An 18,489-nucleotide genomic window follows, 5' to 3' on the forward strand; every position below is an offset into this window, starting at 1 on the left:
TAAGTTATTTTTTTATAAGTACATTTCTGATATGTTATTAAGTACATCTGTTTCTACTAAGTCAAGAAAAAATGTTTTTGTTTTCAATGTTTTCTTTGAAAAGATGTAATGTTTCAATGTAGGTATTCATAAACCAACATATTGCATCCACTGAGTGCATTCACACCAACATGTCCCAGAATATGAATTATAAATGCCAGCAGACATGTCAATCCAGTGACCAACATAAAAACAAGCTCAACCAATACATGGCATACTCTTCTTCTGGTGTACAGTATTGAAAATGACTATTGGTGCTCTGAGCTGCTTTTTCATAGGTGTTTCCAACGAAAATTTAAAAACAAAAAACAAAAAAAAAACACCTGCCTGCCAGGTCTGTTTCAAAAGTCAGCCCCGGGGGAGGGGAAACAAACATTTTAAATATGGCCTAATTCATAACATGCACTATCAGTTTATAATATACTTATAAGTCATAATATTAGATAAATAATGTACAAATGACTGTTGAATTGGGAAAGATGTAAAAGTTTCTGTTCAAATTCCTTAGTTTAACAACAACTACCTATAAGTATTTTTCACCAATCTTTATTTTAACTGTTGAATAAACATTTGAGGGGGTGGGTTGGTGATGTTTTCATAACAATAACAGGCACACTGGTCCCAGCCTATGCTAATTAACACCTGTCAACTCTGCTTCCTGTGCTCCAGTAATGTCCAGCTACCTTTTATTCTTAATCTGTCCCAGGTACATGTATTAAGAGGTCTGTCTCCAATCATCAAGCTATGCTATAGAATTGTGACCCTCTGGTAGGTACTGAAGATATTTCGGTCAGTTTCAGCAAACCAAATACATTAAACTTATGAAATTACATTTGATTATCTAATGAAAAATATTAATCCATATAATGAAAAGACTTAATTTATCTTTATCTTTGCAAGAAATGTACAAAAATAGGAAATTGGACAGTTTAAATCACAATTGACCAGTATTGACCACTTGGGGAGTATTGACCGGGATGGTTAAAACCACTGGTTAAAACCAGGGTCGGTTTTAACCGCCCAACCCTGATGGGGCTACAATAGGGGAGCAAAGTTTTACATACAAATATATAGGGAAAATCTTTAAAAATCTTCTCAAAAACTGCTGGGCCAGGAAAGTGGAAATTTACATGAAAGCTTCCTAACATAGTGCAGATTCAAATTTGTAAAAATCATGGCCCCCGGGGGTAGGATGGGGCCACAATAAGGGATCAAAGTTTTACATGTGAATATATAGGAAAAATCTTTAAATGTGAGCCAAGGTGACTCAGGTGAGCGATGTGGCCCATGGGTCTATTATATAAAAGTTTTTAATACAAAACGCTTGCTCAAATGATGAAGATACAAACTAACTGAAACTTTTAACCCTAATAGCTTTCCATACTTCTTTTTTAGTGAACGTAGTTCCTCTTTGTAAATTGACACTAATTCTTTAAGATTTCATTTATAATTGATTATTAGTAAATTCTGAAATAAATATTGTGTTTCACAATTAAAATTAATTCAGTAAAGGGTCAACAAAATATTTTGAAGCTTTGTTCCGAAAGTTCCCCAGGAGTGGAAGGCGGCAAAGAATATGAGACGCTGAGCAATATTGTATGTATATAAAAGGTGTCAAAAATCACCTTTTTAATACTGTAACAACTGTTCAACTGTTTAATCACGTTTGCTATTACATGCACCTTAAATCGTGTATATGTTTATTCCAATTACTGTCACAGTTGAGTTACTCCCCTTTTCATGTAAGGCGTGCCGTAAACACCACAAAATATCAATGGTTTACTAAAACATTTAAGTCTAAATTTGAAATATTTCCTTTTGTCCAATTTTGTCCGATTTTTTGTATGTTATTAATCACACTTTTGTTTATTGAATTCCATCGAGTTTGTTTCTGTTGCAATTACTTTGAGGTGATTTGCTATATTGACTAGACTAATAACTGTGTTTTATGGTACACTGTACATAGAGAACTTGATATTTCAAATGTGAAAGTCATATAATATACCACAGTGCTTTTTATCAATTCATCTATTGACCTGTAGGTTGTATGTTTTCTGAAGCACCCTAGTTGTATGCCCATAATTTAATTAATATAAACATAGGCTTGAAGCAAGTATCAATCGTAAGGATGGTAGGGAAAAAGTTTTCAAAATGAAATATTTTTATTCATCACTGGTATGTATGCACAATGGTACATGATTGCAGCATAAGGATAAAGACCGAGAGAAAGATGACAAGAAGAAAGATAAAAAGAAGGACAAACAGGACAAACAAAAGAATGAGGAAAAGGAAGAAAAGACAGCACCGGAAAAGAAGTCAAAGGAATCAAAGCAAGAAGGATCTGAAGAGAAACCAGAGGAAAAAATTGAAGTCAAGAAAGTGCCAGAGGCTGCGGTGAAGAAGGAGCCAGTGACCCCGCCTCCACCGTCGGGAGTGAAGAAAGCAGAACCATCGCCACCAATTGTGAAAGCAGAAGTCCTTCATTCAGGGGAGAGTCATCTGACTCCTGTACAGTTAGCCAATCTGAAGGTAAAAGCATTGGTTCTGTATATACAGTGGAGCCTCGTTAATCCAAATACTTTGGTTCCTAGCAAAATTGTCCAGATAAATGAAGCATCCGGATAACTGAATCACTTATTATCCCCTTGCAAATCATTGCAAGAGAGGATTTAGTAACAGAACCGTTATGTGAGTGTTTTACACAGGATTATAAACACTCCACAGGCCACAATTTTTGCTCTAATGATTTCATACTTTGTTATCAAGAGAGGAAGAACTCTGTTGATTTTTGGATCAAAAAGCTAAAGGCCAAGGTCATTATGGAACTTCATAGGAAATGTTTGTAGACACTGTACAAGCCACGTCTTTTTGTTCAATTGATTTCATACTTCACATTTAGCTTTGTTATCGAAAGAGGTAGAACCCTACAGATTTTGGGGTCCAAAGATCAAGGTTACTGCAGGACTTCATAGAAAAAGCTTGTAGACACTCTACATGCCAAATTGTGTGCTCCATGGATTTCATACTTCACATGTAGCTTTGCTATCATGAGAGGAAGAACCCTGATTCCTGTTGATTTTTTGGTACAAAGGTCAAGATCACCACAGGCTTCCTAGAAAAAACTTGTAGTCACTTTACAAGCCACTCTTTTAGCTCCATTTATTTCATACTTCACATTTATCTTTGTTTTCAAGAGAGGAAAATCCTTATTAATTTTGGGGTCAAAAGGTCATGGTCCCTACAGGATTAATGATCAAATTTTCAATGCATTTTAATGTTTGTTTTTTTAGAAGAAAAAAAATGACCAGCTGTATCCTGAAATGAATTTCCAGATTATGATACAAAATGTATCAACTCAGGTTTTTTTAAGGGTCTTTAGGGGGCTGAGATAAGGCCCCATTCCCAATGCTAAAAAGCAGGTATTTTCCCCAATATTTGCTTAAAAATTCCCAAACAATGAAAACAAAGCAAAGCAGGATAGTCTAATTTGTTCATAAATCTCCTTCACAGGCCCACATATTACAATTTTTGCTTCAAAATAGTTAAGTAAACCAAATTTCATTTAGCCACTGCTTATTTGAAAATCAGAAGGAGCCCAATTATACCTTAATGCACTGGTTTGGGTCTTTCCCTAGTTTTTGGTATGAATTTTTTTCCATAATTTAAAGTAGATATTGCTATTTTTCCCAAATTGGAAAACCAAGACTTAAAAAAACACCCCTGAAATTCTGTTCCACCAAAACATCATCCAGATGGTGAAGCTTCCTCTTTAAAGGCATCCAGCAGATTACCAAGGTTCTTTAATTTAATATCGGTAGAAATGTTCACAGGAGCCTAATCTAGGATTTTAAAAAATTAACCTTCATGAGAAATATTTATTTTGAATTATTTTTATATCTTCCTTTATTTTTGTAAAGTACTTCCTGCGGGAAAGATTTGGTATGTACTTAAATTGCAAAAATTTCATAATGTAAAAATATGATTATTGCTGCTATTTAAAGTAGAGATATGAAAAAATCAAGTACATGCATATGCAGCAGGTTTTGTAAGTGATGTTGTGTTTAAACAATCCATTTTTAATAGAAAATTTCTCATCATTGGTATATATAAGTGTTTTTCTGTAGTGAGCCACATTTGTGTATTGTTTTACAGATGCAAGCTTCTGAGTTAGTGGAACTGGCACTCAGTAAGCTAGAGTTTTTAGAGGTAACGAAAAAGGGGCTTTCCAAATTGCAGATCTTGTTGGTTGAATTGGAGGTAAGTTTCTAATATCTGTACTTTACATGATTGAATTCCTGTACACCTTGATAAAAAGGAATAGCGCTTTTGCTGACGAAACGGCCGACTCAGAAATCTAAAGGGAAAACACCGGTTTCCAAAAATAGACTGGTGTGTTATTTTTAAATATAAGGCCAACATTTTTGATGTTTTGTTAACCAAGATAAATCACTGCCGCAGTTTAGCATTACTGACATTTATATGAGTCGTTCTTTAATCAATAAACCATGTTCCTATGTGGAATGATGAACAGTACAATATTTTCATAGGTGCATTCATATCAACAAACCTTTTACAAATGGCATTACTTAGCTCACTGTATTTTTCTGACTTGGCTGCAGCACCTTTAATAGATTTCATCAGTTCATTTGCCTTTGGTTGATAATTCGAGTGTTTATCATATGACAGTTGCTACATGAGTTTTTATGTTTACTTTTGAGAAGTCATACTGTATAACAGTTATTTTCCTCCCTTGACCTATTTTTATTACATGCTGTGCATTTGTGCCCCTTTCCTTGTAGTATTTGTTTAGCTTTTCGTCAGCCACATTACGGTTCGAAAACCCTGTGCACACAGGAACAGGTTAGTGTAAACAAATGGAACTACAGTGATCTCGGAATAAATTACTTTTCTTTAAGTCGTAACTTGCAAATATTGAAAGTTATGATGAAAATTACTAATATTTGTTAAAATATATGTATCACATTTATACCCTCCCCCCAAGAAAACGACCCCCCCAAAAATGAAAAGCAAAAAAAAAAAAAAAAAAAAATAGATTGGGAAAATATGGGACTTGAACTCGGAATGTGTGCTTTAAGTGTAAGTTTACCGAACACTTAAACCACTAGGCCACCCATGCATATAAGTTTAAAGGTTTAACGTTTGACAGGCTGCTAAATCTCAAGGTAAATTTTGAGAACGATTTTTTTCAGATTTTAGCCATTTTCAACCAGAGGGCCTCCTTAAACCAAATTTCTTCAAATGGACTTATGTACAGTCATATTCAATTAAAACAATTTCAGTGTTTTATTTCTGGTTTAGGGTGGCCTTTTGCAACAGTTTGCAATTTCTTAGGCCCATTACGTTACATCTACTATATACTCTATATAATCACGATGATGTTTATGCCTATCAAATAAAGATACTATCAACATATAGATATCTTTATTGAGTAATTTGGGTGAACACAAGTATAAACTGACATTGTAGAGCAGAATATTTCTAAAAAATGATATTCAAGAAAAAAGTATTTATGTAGGCGAAATTGCATACCAAGTGCGCTATACTCCTTTCGTGAAATATATGTACATCAAAGTGATATATGATGAGTAATTTACTAGTTAAACTGCTACCTTACTCTTACAGTTTCTGTTTCTCATCCCAACCCAATATTTCTAAGAAGAAAGATTTAGATAAAATAAATATTTATTCAGTATATACATACATACAAACATACATACATAAATACCAAGGATAACCCATGAAAGCTTATTTGGGAGGAAACCGGAGTACCGGGGGGAAACCCACATGTCCGATCAGGTGATCGCCATACCCTCTCGCTTACAACCACTGCCAATCAGGAGGATCGAACTCGGGTCGCAGTGGTGAGAAGCAAGAGCGCTATCCAGATAATTTACATGTACTAATTCACATTTAATTTTCCTAGACACGACAGCAAGATTGGCAGTCAGGTGGATTGACCACAGAATACTTCTTGTTAAAACTGGAGGAAGCAAATCGCCAATTACAGCAGTATGAGCAGAGTGCAGCGCCACCTGGCTGGACATGCCACTGGGACAGGTACGTTTATCTTGTAGCTCACTTGGTACCCCCAGCGTGGACCTGTCTGCGTGCAAGCTGTCCCCTACATTTGATTTGGACTCATCTGGACATTTATGATATCATGCTTGTCCATGTGAGGACTTTCTAAAACACCTAAATTCATGAGAAAAAGATATATTGTATTGAAAAACCCAACCTGTGTACATGCTTAAAATCCTGACCATCTATGACATACGACGAGTATAGACACATCATGGTTGACAGAGAAGGGTAGGAAATATGGCCATAATCATAGTAATTCTCTGAAAAGTTGGTGATGAAGACAGAGACTGATGCCTTACTTCTGAGAGGTCACATTGGTAGTCATGGAAACCGGTGGACAGGATGTTTTGGTTTGGTGAGTAGGGATAAAGACTATTTCTCTGAGTTACATTAAATAAGTATCATTAATTGAGCTAAATGAAATTATTTATTATTGAATATGTGAATATGTTTATTGGATTAAAAGTAATTGAACTCTGTTTAATGTCATTCTTTAATTTTATAGTTTATTTTTCAGCTATTGATATCACTACTTTCTTTACAGATTAATATCCCTTCATTTAATTGACAGAAATTGTACAGTAATTGTACATTAATTGCCTGTATAATTAATTAATTGCGTGGCATATCCGACTTTTCCATGAGGTCATTAAAAATGTCTGTTCCTTTTTTAAACGGTACAGAGACTCTAAAGTGATCAGTGGCTCTTATCACAGTCTAATGACTAACATGAAAAGTTCTTCTTATATCCAACTGAATGACGCTGTGCCCTGAATAAGATCTATATGTATTTACTTTTCTTGCTTATTTTGAGTGAAGAAATGCAAAGGAATTATAGTGTTATCAAATTTTCATTTAACCATAATATTTACTTTAAAGGGTCACAGATTTGATATTCAAGATTGTTAAAAGATTTTTTATAATATGGGGCATAGGTTTTTATCATTTTCTCTTTTCAAGTATTATTCTTAATGTTATTCCTAGTTTTGAAGAATTTTTTTCATCTTTAAGTCAATATTAACTTTCAACTATCAACTTATCAACTATCAACAGAAAAACCAAAAATTAAGAAGTAGGCATTAATCTGATTCAAATAAGATCTTTGATCTGCTCCATTATTGTTATTTTGCTACACAAAGTTTGTAGTGACATAACAAGAATGAAGCAGATCAAAGATCTGATTTAAATCAGATTGGTAGGCAATAACTCTGACTTGCCACCGGAGTAATTACGCTACTACCAACTAAAGCCATGCTGGTTTTTGAGAAATAAAATCTTTTGAAATTCGGATTTTGCAAACTGGAAGATAAAAGAGGTGTGAAATTGGAATTTATACAGAACAAACTAAGATTGTGTTTTTAAATAACGATCTCTGGTTGGAAATACCACTTGACTATCAAAGCATGTATAAAAAAACCCAAAAAAAAACAACATGTGAATCAGGGGCAGCTGATAAAAAAAAAATTGGGCACATCACTCAAACTGCTAAAAAAAAATATATATATCGGAATTTCTAGTGTGCAGTGTATTGGGAGCCCTTAAAAACATTGAAAAATTTATGTGCTGCTATTTCATTATATAATTTAATTTTACTTGTAAAATTCAATTTGATTGCTTCACTTCACTTAAGTAAGTTCAGTTGTGCCATGTGATGTCCCACAAATAACATCACAATATGTTTGGATCCTATTTCCTTTTTGTTGCTATGGCATATGAAATTTGTATTTTCTTTATAATTGTTTTTTGGATTACATTGAATCTGTTTTCCAAAATTAAATCATAAGTAATGAAAGTAATTTATGCTCATTTTATTCAGTATAAAGTCAGGTGGGATGGTTTACGTACTTTTATAAACCACTCCACAGTCTATAACGTGTAAACTGCCCCAACTTACTTTATATCGTATAAAATGAGTGGAATTTACTTTCCCTCTTTCTTTGAGTAAAGAAACTGTTTTGATTTAACTTATGTAAGCTCAATTGGGCTTTTCTAATTGATTTTTGTCTGTCATATGTACATGGAACTCTGTCTTGTGTAATTATTTGAAAATTCTTCTACATCCTACTTGCGGACAATGTTACTAATTATGGAATACTGAAAATATGGAAATATTTGTGTGATTTAATTTTTGCAAAATGAGTTCAAAATTCTTTGATCAGTAAAACATGGTTATAGTGAACTTATAGGGCCAGTGAAAAGCAGTTCATTATTACCAAAATTTGTTATATCAAATACATTTTGTAGTTTCCTCTCATGAGGGAATGAATATGACTTTGCAATAAGTGTGAATTCAATATAGGCATGTTCATTATACGCATGTTTTACTGTATTTATTTGTGTGTATCAAAATGATGTGAATGAACTCTCCAGTAAAAATGACCTCACTTACAATAATATGTTATTGAAATGTTATGACACTTCCTTCATACATGGAATACATAATCAGTCAATTGTTGAAATGAAAATGACCACTTCTGTGTTTATGCAGGTGAGCATTGTGTCCCATTGGTTTCAATCAGATATAATGATCCTATTAGGTGTTAAGTTGAAAATACAGATTCTATGCAAGTTCTTTGAGGCAATGTGAAAAAGTTTCTTTATTTAAAAAAATGAATAAATCTTATAAGTAATTGATAATAAATACATGTATTTTGGTAAATATATTTATAGACAGAACTGTATTGACAAAAAAACAAAACAAACTTTTATTGATAGATTTGATGATGTCTTTGTCATGTCAGAAATGTTCATTAATTTTAAATTAATGTCTTTCATTGAATTCATCTTCTTCATATTTCATATCTGTATCAAATTGTTCTTTTTTTGGTATTTCAAAAGAAATGCATGATAGAAGTTTGGTTCTTTACTGTTCATTCTACGTTCTGGAAGAAATTGTTTTATCTGTTCAATGTGACAGTGTGTTGATATCTGTAGAGAACCATTACTGTAAAAGTGGTTATTTATGCATGGGGGAAATTTACACTGATTACACAGTTACGTAATAAGGGCATAAATTTCCCCCATGCATTTAGTTATGAATATTTGATATATATGATATTCAGTTGCCTCATATTTTCCCCCCACACGTAATGTTGGACGTGGAATGGGAAAATATGTACTTAACCCCAGCGTAAATAACTACTTTTACAGTACATTTAACTTTAGATCTTAAACAATACATATTTATGTTTGCATAATGGAGAAATAGGTATCAGATTGTTTCAAAAACTGCAGGAATTAAAATTACTGGAAACACTGCACACATTAAAGCACAATTTCATTAATGTACATTTTAACAGGGGCCAGTATGTGTGGTAGTTGTCATTCAACTACAACTACTAGAACAGACTTTCGAAGTTTTTCAGAGTCCATGTTTCACGCTCTCTTGACTTTGTTGGATACTTTTTTGAAATAATTTGTAAAATATCTGATCTTTATAAAACGCTCAATTCGTAGAACCTTGTTACTTGCACTTCAAAATCTTTATACTTGCTGAAAATTAAACCAAATATAAGGAGCAGACAAAAGAACATCTCTCCCAACTTATTTACAAGTCCATATGGTGCAGAGTGGTTTGTACGAAAGGTATAAAGAGTTAGAGTGTTTATCAAGATGGCAGCTATATACATGTCTGCTTCCAGCATGAAACGCAAACCAAGAGAACGATTCTGATTTTTGTCCTTTTTTCTGTGATGGGTGATCTCCCGTAACAGAGCTTACAGGCGATACTTCTACATGAACAAGAAAACCAATCGAACACAGTGGGATTATCCAGAAGAAGAGGAGGAGGAGGAGGAGGAAGAAGAGCCAGATGATGTGGCTGGCAAAGAGAGGCAACATTCGATGTCTTCCAGGTCTGTCTTCATTAAGACTTGATGAGTTGATACAAATTTTTGAAGCCTTGTAGAACATTCTGACTTAAATGTATTGGAAACAATGAAAGCAGCAAGTTGAAATACTGTCTTGACAGGTTTCTTGCATTGTGTTTTCAAAAGTAAAGCCTAATTTGAACAATTTAGATATTTTAAATTTTTATGTGAATTGCATGTTTCAGTCCACAAAGAGATCTGGAGGAAGATGCCAATCGGATGTTTGATGTGGGGAACCGTATTGAAGAGGTTGCCTCCAGCTCCACAATAGACACTGAGATCAAATCAAAGTCACTCAATAGTCAGAAGTCAGAAAAATCTCACAGAGTGATGGAGAATTCTTTGGATTCCACAGACAGTCACAAATTTACTTTAGACAATTCTGACAGTATGGACATTGAGGATCAGCCTAAAGAACCCCCGGAGACCAGCCAGGCCATTGATGGGGAACCTGTTAGCTCCACCGTTCAGCCCACAGAGACAGGGGCACCAGATACCACTGCCATTCTGTCAGTCATGGATGAAATTTTTCAAGTAACAACAAGATATTTAACAATATCTATGATATCATATACATATATGAATGATCCCATTATTGAGTAAACAATGCATTCTTTTTCAGGGAAAGTCAAAGTATAGAAATTCTACACCAGGTGCAGTATATTTAACAACTTTTGTAATACAGTAAAACACGGTTATAGCAAACCTCTAGGGCCAACAGAAAATAGTTCTTTATAACCAAACTTTGTTGTATCCAATAATATTTTCTTTATTTTTTTCTATCATAGGGGAATAAATGCCAATTCACAATAAGCATGAATTCATTATTAGCATGTTCATTATAAGCACGTTTTAATATATACTTTTATCCAATTTAGTTCTGAATATTACAGAAATGTCTATTCTCATTGCTTTGATATTTGCCTCCCTTCTTTCCAGTATCTACCATGGATGTGACACAGGTGTCCCAGAGTTATGACTACTCCAACAGTATAGCTGCTGCATCAGTCATGCAGGGAGAACCCCCACCCCCTGGCACAGACCTAGATCTACTCCTAGCTGCCCCTCCTCCCCCACCCCCTCCAGCTGATGAAGCTTCTGATGTTCCCATGGAGACCTATGACACCAGCGTTCCCATCACATATTCCAGTATTGATGGGGATCCCATGGTGCACTCCAGTGTTGCTGATAGCATTTATCCCTCAGAGGCTGGGGTCATTTCAGCCGAATCCTCATATACACCAGAGAGAAAGGATGCACAGCCAGTGGTCGCACAGGAACTGGTTGTGATTGCTCGTCCCCCTCATGTATTTTCACGGGACGAACCTGGAGTACCGGAGGTAGTGTCAGGGACGGAGTTTGTGCAGGAGAGTGTGTCAGGGGAAGTCACTCTTGCCACAGCAGAGTTGCCTAGCAGTAGTGGAATTTCCAGTGAGAAAAAGAAGAAAAGGAAAGATAAGGTAACAGAGAAATATGAGAAAGAGATTTTGTAGGGGGTAGAGCAGAGTTTAGAATTTTTATCAGTTATTAAACCCACTCTAATGAATTGTTGAGTGTCAAAAGAATAGATTTCAAACTTTTTGAAGAAATAATCAATGAATCCAATAATTGATCTGATTACAGTCCATGAGTAGCTCAGGTTTGCACCTCAAGAAGAAGAATGTGTCTTCACTTGTGCAGAAGTGGCAGAAAGTAAAGAAAGAAGTGGAAATTGAGGAGCGGCACCGAGAGGAGCGTGAGCAGGCGATAAGACAGAAACTTGAGGAGTGGAAGCAGGAATACAACTGGTACGTCTTATTATTACATTGGAGTAAGGTCCTGAAGAATGTGATAAAATGTAATCAGAGTATTTACACCCTTATTCTTAGACTGGGGAAGCCTTATCAAAATAATTTTTATCATAGGTGTATCTGAAAATTGTGAGAAAATAACAAATTGTACCACAATAACTGGAGGGGAAAATATAGAGTATAAATCATAGAAACCTTTACCATCTTAATAGGTCTGTTTTCTCCAAAATTTTGTTATACATATACATTTACTGTTTTGTAATAAAAGTTAGCAAAAAAACAAATAACCATTCATAAATAAAGATATAAGGATATTGAATACATGTATTGCCACTGTTTTCATGTGTGGGTTTTTTTTTGGTTTTTTTTTTTTTTATAGAGCTGAAGAGAACTATTCAACATGAAAGACTTCTTTGCTTTTAGCAAAATCGAATGCCTGTAGTTGAATGGGAACTGATGGTTGATCTGCTTTGCTTTCTTCATTTATTTCCACGGAAATATGTGCTTATTTATATTCTGTGTGTGAACCTGAACTGAATCAGAGTGGATGATTTTAAACTAATTGTTCTGTAAGAACTCTGGAAAATGATACCAGTGAAGAACATTTTGACTCTTACATTTAATGTACACAGTTTTAATGATTATGGATGAGCTAGCATAAATTTATCATTGTTCAATGTGTTGTTGGAAATGTATGTATGCTTGTTATTAGATATGATAATATATTGTATATGAATATCTGTAAAATGAACATTTTACAGATTGAGATATGTGATCATGAATTTTGCACATGTTGTGCTTTAATAAAAAGAAAAATGTAACATGAGTTATATGTAGAATACTGGAATTTTCCTCAGGATATTACAAGTTACATTTTATTAGCTCTTCTGAGCCAAAGGCTCAAAGAGCCTAATCATATGGCCATATGTCTGGCGTGCGGTGTGCATCAACTTTTTGGGAAAAGGGCTATATCTCAAGAACCCCTTGGCCAATTTTTGTCAAATTTGTCACAGGGTATTCTTGTCCCAAGGGCTTTCATTTGTACTAAAACTAGGGTTGTGACCCTTCAACAAGGGGAGATAATTAGGAAAATACAAACAAAAGTAGTGGTTGCTAACAAATCTTCTTCTCAAGAACCACTGGGCAAATTATCACCAAACTTATGCATAAGGATGAGGATAGGTTGCAGATAAAAAAAAATTGTTCAAGGCATCATCCTGAGGCAAAGGGTGTGGTCTCAAGGTCACTTCAAAGTTGACCTTAAATTTTGTTTTGTTAAAACTTTGATATTTTGCTTAGTATAAGGACTAGGATCATGAAATGTTGTCAGTTGATGCATCTTAGGACCTAATATCATGTCTCAAAAGTAGGTCATGGTGACCTACTTTTTGAATTTCGCAGGTAATTATTATTAAATGGATTTTGATGCATATCTTGGACACTTTTGAGCCTATGATCATCAAAAGTTGTCAATTGATGGATCATGGGACCTTGAACTGCGTCATGTGAAAAGTATGTCACCATGACCTACTTTCTGAATTTTATGGCTAATCATTTTAGGTTGTTATTTCAGATACCAAGAGGTTTAGAATCATCAAACCTTGTAAGTTGATGTGTCTAGAGGCCTCGAAACATATTTATATTAAAAAAGTAGGTCACAGTGACCTACTTTTTGAATTTTGCAGACATTCAAATTTCACATTTTCAATTTTAGATGCATATTTTGGACACTATGAAAGCTAGGGTAATCAAACTTTGTCAGTTGATGCATCTTGAGTCTTCATAGTTTATTGACCAAAAAGTAGGTCACCATGACCTACTTATGGAATTTGACGGCTATATTCTAATATTTCAGATACTATTTGACTTACAATTATCAAACTTTGTCAGTTGATGCATTTTGAGTCTTTGGAGTGTGTTGATCAAAAAGTAGGTCACTGTGTCCTTCTTTTGGAATTTGACGGCTATATTTGAATACTATTTGACTTGTTAGTTGATGCATCTTGAGTCTTTAGTGTGTCGACCAAAAGTAGGTCACCGTGACCTACTTTTGGACAGTTACATTTAAATTTTCAGGTACTATTTGACTTAACATCATCAAACTTTGTTAATTGATGAATCTTGGTTAATGAGAATTTTTGCCTGTTCTACAATGTATCAGAAGAACGATTTTAGGCCCATGGGCCTCTTGTTTGTAGAATACTGGAATTTTTCACAGGATGTTGGAATAATCAGTATCACAAAATGTCCAAAGAATATGATATACACATTGTATTAATAATTGATTACACCATGCAAGAGACTTTTATCTTAATTGATGGATACAAGCATCCTCCAGACAAACGTGCTTTAAAGACAAAAACATCCAAGATTTTTTTTATAAACCAGCATTTTTTAAAAACATGCGGTAGATAAATCTTGGGTATCTATTCTCCGTTTATGGTCTTGATGCTTGGACTCGCAAGTATGACGAGATCCCTAACTATATAAGCAAATGAAAATTCCGGGATTCATGCGCTAGATCAGAACTGGGACGTATATGAGGGGCATGCAGTTACTAGAATCACCACAATGCAGGAATCTGGACAGCATGCAGTTACTAGAATCACTACAATGCAGGTATCTGGACAGGAGCTGGCATTCCTTCTTACTTCTAAAACCCCCGACAAAGCCAGCAATTTTCGGAAACAACAAAACTCTGTCAGCATTCGTTTGATACGAAATAACTTTCAGTGTGTGATGTTTGGTTTTATTGGGTCAGCACACCGTTTGGTTTCCTGACCCAAAAGGTTAATTAAGTTCAATGGAACTACACTAAACTAGAGCTGATAGAAGTGTACCTACTCTTGGCGTTTTTATATGCTCTATTATAAGTATTGGGGTTTTCTGCATCAAAATTCATTTAATTTTTCAATTTATTCATGGACAATCACCATGTTATGTACCCAACTTAACCCAAGTTTGATATAAATGAACAGATAAACAAGCACAGGCAATCAAATTATGAACCCGGTGTGACCCAGTGAATGAAGTCCATATCTGCTTCATACCATACTATATTTTATTGAACATAATATGTCAACGACACGGCAAGCGAATAACACAACTTTATGACAGAGCTTCAGCTACATCGTCAGCTTCCCATATTTTTGTAGCAATATTCCATCATTAACTCAAATAATTGAAGATATCTGTAATTAATTGAAGATTGCATGTAATTGAAATGTAACGTGCATCAATTCAAATTGGTTCGCGCATTGAATTATTGCTCTCCAATTAAATTAATATCATTAATTCAATTGATGCGGCAATAATAATGATTTGATGTGTGCATTTATTCCTTATATAAAGATGTTACATAAATAATTAAAGATATCATCAATATTCCATCATTAACTCAAATAATTGAAGATATTTATAATTATTTAAAGATATCAATTCATTTGATGCACACAACAATTCAAGATCATCAAATCATTTATACCGAGCTCCAAATGCAAGTTTGCACCCATCAATTGGTGAGAGCAATATGATATAATTGATGGGTGCATCAACTCAATTATTGCTCTCTTCATTTGAATTAATGTGCTCACCAAATCAATTATTGCTGTCATCAGTTGAATTAATGCACACATCAAATCAATTATCGCTCCCATCAATGCTTTTCTGTACAAAACCAACCTGTTTAAACCACAGGCACTCGGCGTTTTAAATCTATATAATTAAAAAAATTGTCTTCTGTAAACATAATGGGAAGACCATTTCTAGCTTCCTGACATAGTGCAGATTCAAATTTGTTCAAATCATGGTCCCAGGGGGTAGGTTGGGACCACAATAGAGGATCAAAGTTTACATAGAAATATGATCAAATCATGCCCCCCCCCCTCCCCCGGTAGATTGGGGCCACAATAGGGGATCAAAGTTTTACATAGAAATATATAGAAAAAAATCTTTAAAAATCATCTTCTCAAGAACCAATCAGCCAGAAGAGCTGAAATTTATATGAAAGCTTCCTGATATACTGCAGATTCAAGTTTGTTCAAATCATGACCCCCGGGGGTAGGTTGGGGCCACAATCGGGGATCAAAGTTTTACATAGAAATATATAGGGAAAATCTTTAAAAACATCTTCTCAAGAACCAATGAGTCAAAAGAGCTGAGATTTACATGAAAGCTTCCTGACATAGTGCAGATTCAAGGTTGTTCAAATCATGGCTCTCAGAGGTAGGATGGGGCCACAATAGGGGATCAAAGTTTTACATGGGAAATTGGGAATGAATAGAAAAAATCTTTAAAAACCATTCTCTCAAGAACCAATGGGCCAGAGGAGCTGAGATTTACATGAAAGCTTGCTGACATAGTGCAGATTCAAGGTTGTGAAAATCATGGCCTCCAGGAGTAGGTTGGGGTCACAATACGGACTAAGGTTTTACTTGCAAATATATATGGAAAGTCTTCAGATATGGGCCAAGGTAACTCAGGTGAGCGATGTGGCCCTTGGGCCTCGTGTTTTAGTCCCCTAATGACGAAGTCTAAGGGCACTCTAGGTGTGCACTTCGTCCATTTGTCTCAGTCAATCCTACAAATCAGTTTTCCGCAATTTTATGCTCACCTTAGCTGAAAGCTCGAGTGAGCTTTTCTGATCACCATTTGTCTGTCTGTCTGTCTGTAAACTTTTTACATTTTCAACTTCTTCTCCAAAACCACTGGGCAAACTTGGCAAAAAGCATCCTTGGGTTTTCAAGTTTGTTCAAATGAAGCACCATGCCCCCTACGAAGGGTAGATGGTAGCAAAAATAGGGTGGGGTCATTTAAAAAATTTCTTCTAAAGAGCCAGAAGAGATGAAAATTACACGTTTGTTCAAATCATGGCCCTTAGGGGTAGGATGGGGCCACAATAGGAGATCAAAGTTTTACATACTAATATATAGAAAAAAATCTTCTCAAGAACCATTGGGTAAAAAGAAGTTTATATTAGCATGAAAACGTCCTTACATGGTGCAGATTCAAGTTTGTTCAAATCATGGCCCCCAGGGGTAGGATGGGGCCACAAAAGGGGATCAAAGTTTTACATGCAAATATATAGGGAAAACCTTTGAAAATCTTCTCAAGAACCACTGGGCTATGAAATTAGAAATTTGCATGAAAGCATCCTGACATTGTGGAAATTCAAGATTGTTCAATTCATGTCTCCACCAAGGGGGGGGGGGGGGGGTAGGATGAGGCCACAATAGGGGATCAAAGTTTTACATACAAATAAATACATGTATATGCACTTGAAAGATATTAAGTGGACAGTATTTACTTATGTCCAGTTTGACCTTTGACCATGTGACTTCAAAATCAATAAGGGTCATCTACTCCTGAAGATGTACCAGTGTATCAAGTTTGATGTCTGTAGAGCAAAGGGTTCTCAAGGTATTACACAGACAGTATTTTCCTATGTCCAGTTTGACCATGTGACCTCAAAATCAATAGGGGTAATCTACTCCTGAAGATGTACCAGTGTACAAAGTTTGATGTCTGTTAAGCAAAGGGTTCTCAAGATATTAAGCAGATAGTATTTTCCTATGTCCAGTTTGACCTTTGACCATGCGACCTCAAAATCAATAGAGGTCATCTTCTCTTGAAGATGTACCAGTGTAAAAAGTCAAGCAAAGGGTTCTCAAGATATTGAGCGTGCAGTATATTCCTATGTGCAGTTTGACCCTTGTCTTTTGACCATCGATAGGGTTCATCTTCTCGCAATGTATGGGTGTACCAAGTTTAATGTCTGTCAAGAAAGATATTGAGTGGACAGCATCTTCCCATGTCCAGAGTATATTGACCTTTGACCTTTTGACTTGAAAATCAATAGGGGTCCTGTTCTACTCGTAACCAACCCACATATGAAATATTATTACGATGGTTCTCAAGATATTGAGCGGACAACATGTGGTCTACCGACCGACAGGTGCAAAGCAAATGCCCCTCTTTAAAGGAATGGGGCCTCCGTGTGCGAGTGGTTAGAGCATCGCGCTCACAATCACACGGCCTCTCACCTCTGTCGGTGCGGGTTCGAATCCCGCTCGCACCTTAGGTGAGAAAGTTTCCCAGTTTACTTTCGGAAGATCGGTGGTCTCTTCGCAGGTACATTGTATCTGAGTTCTATCTTCGACCAATAAAAACTGGGCGCTGCAAGATAACTGAAAAATTGTTGAGTGTGGCGAAAAACATCAATCAATCAATCAATCAATCTTTGAAGGGAAGCATAATAACGCAAAAGAAGGGTGTAATAACGCGAAAAAGAGGCGTAATAAAGCAAAAGAAAGGCGTGCTAACGCGAAGGAGAGGTGTGATAAAGCGAAAGAAAAGTGTAATAACGCGGAAGAGAGGCATAATAACGCGGATTTAAAAAGTAATGAAACAAAAATTCTTATCAGGAAGAGTTTTCGCAAGAGGTTTTTGTACCCCATGGCCATCCACACCCACTCATTTTGTAACTGTTCAAATATCTTAAAAACAGTTGAGATCCCCACCACCACCACCCCTAAACACTATTGCCTACGTGACGGTATATGAGTAACAAAATGGTGGCAGCTAGCGGTGGGATTCGGATTCTGTTGTGGTTTTTTTTATTTAGGATGGGTCTCTTCGGAGCTCTTGGACTACGTGTCCATGTCGTTTCGTCCGAGGAGGACTGTGATTGT

General features: G+C 35.5%; 1 protein-coding gene across 2 annotated transcripts in view; it reads left to right on the plus strand.

Moving 5' to 3' along the window:
* Positions 1-12,621, plus strand: part of LOC125646036 (formin-binding protein 4-like) — a 105,249-nt gene extending 92,628 nt beyond the window's left edge. Inside the window, exons 11-19 of one of the 2 annotated variants that reach the window (XM_048872151.2) lie at positions 2,245-2,568; positions 4,192-4,296; positions 5,984-6,117; positions 9,855-9,995; positions 10,196-10,544; positions 10,633-10,663; positions 10,950-11,470; positions 11,634-11,797; positions 12,180-12,621. In XM_048872151.2, the coding sequence (XP_048728108.1) occupies positions 2,245-2,568; positions 4,192-4,296; positions 5,984-6,117; positions 9,855-9,995; positions 10,196-10,544; positions 10,633-10,663; positions 10,950-11,470; positions 11,634-11,797; position 12,180 (1,770 nt within the window). In that variant the 3' untranslated portion in view covers positions 12,181-12,621. Of the gene's footprint in view, positions 1-2,244; positions 2,569-4,191; positions 4,297-5,983; positions 6,118-9,854; positions 9,996-10,195; positions 10,545-10,632; positions 10,664-10,949; positions 11,471-11,633 lie in introns of both variants that reach the window. The other variant, XM_056139557.1, reaches the window with a different exon arrangement.
* The last annotated feature ends 5,868 nt before the right edge of the window (positions 12,622-18,489 follow it).

Source organism: Ostrea edulis, chromosome 6 (assembly GCF_947568905.1).
Source record: "Ostrea edulis chromosome 6, xbOstEdul1.1, whole genome shotgun sequence".
NCBI lineage: Eukaryota > Metazoa > Mollusca > Bivalvia > Ostreida > Ostreidae > Ostrea > Ostrea edulis.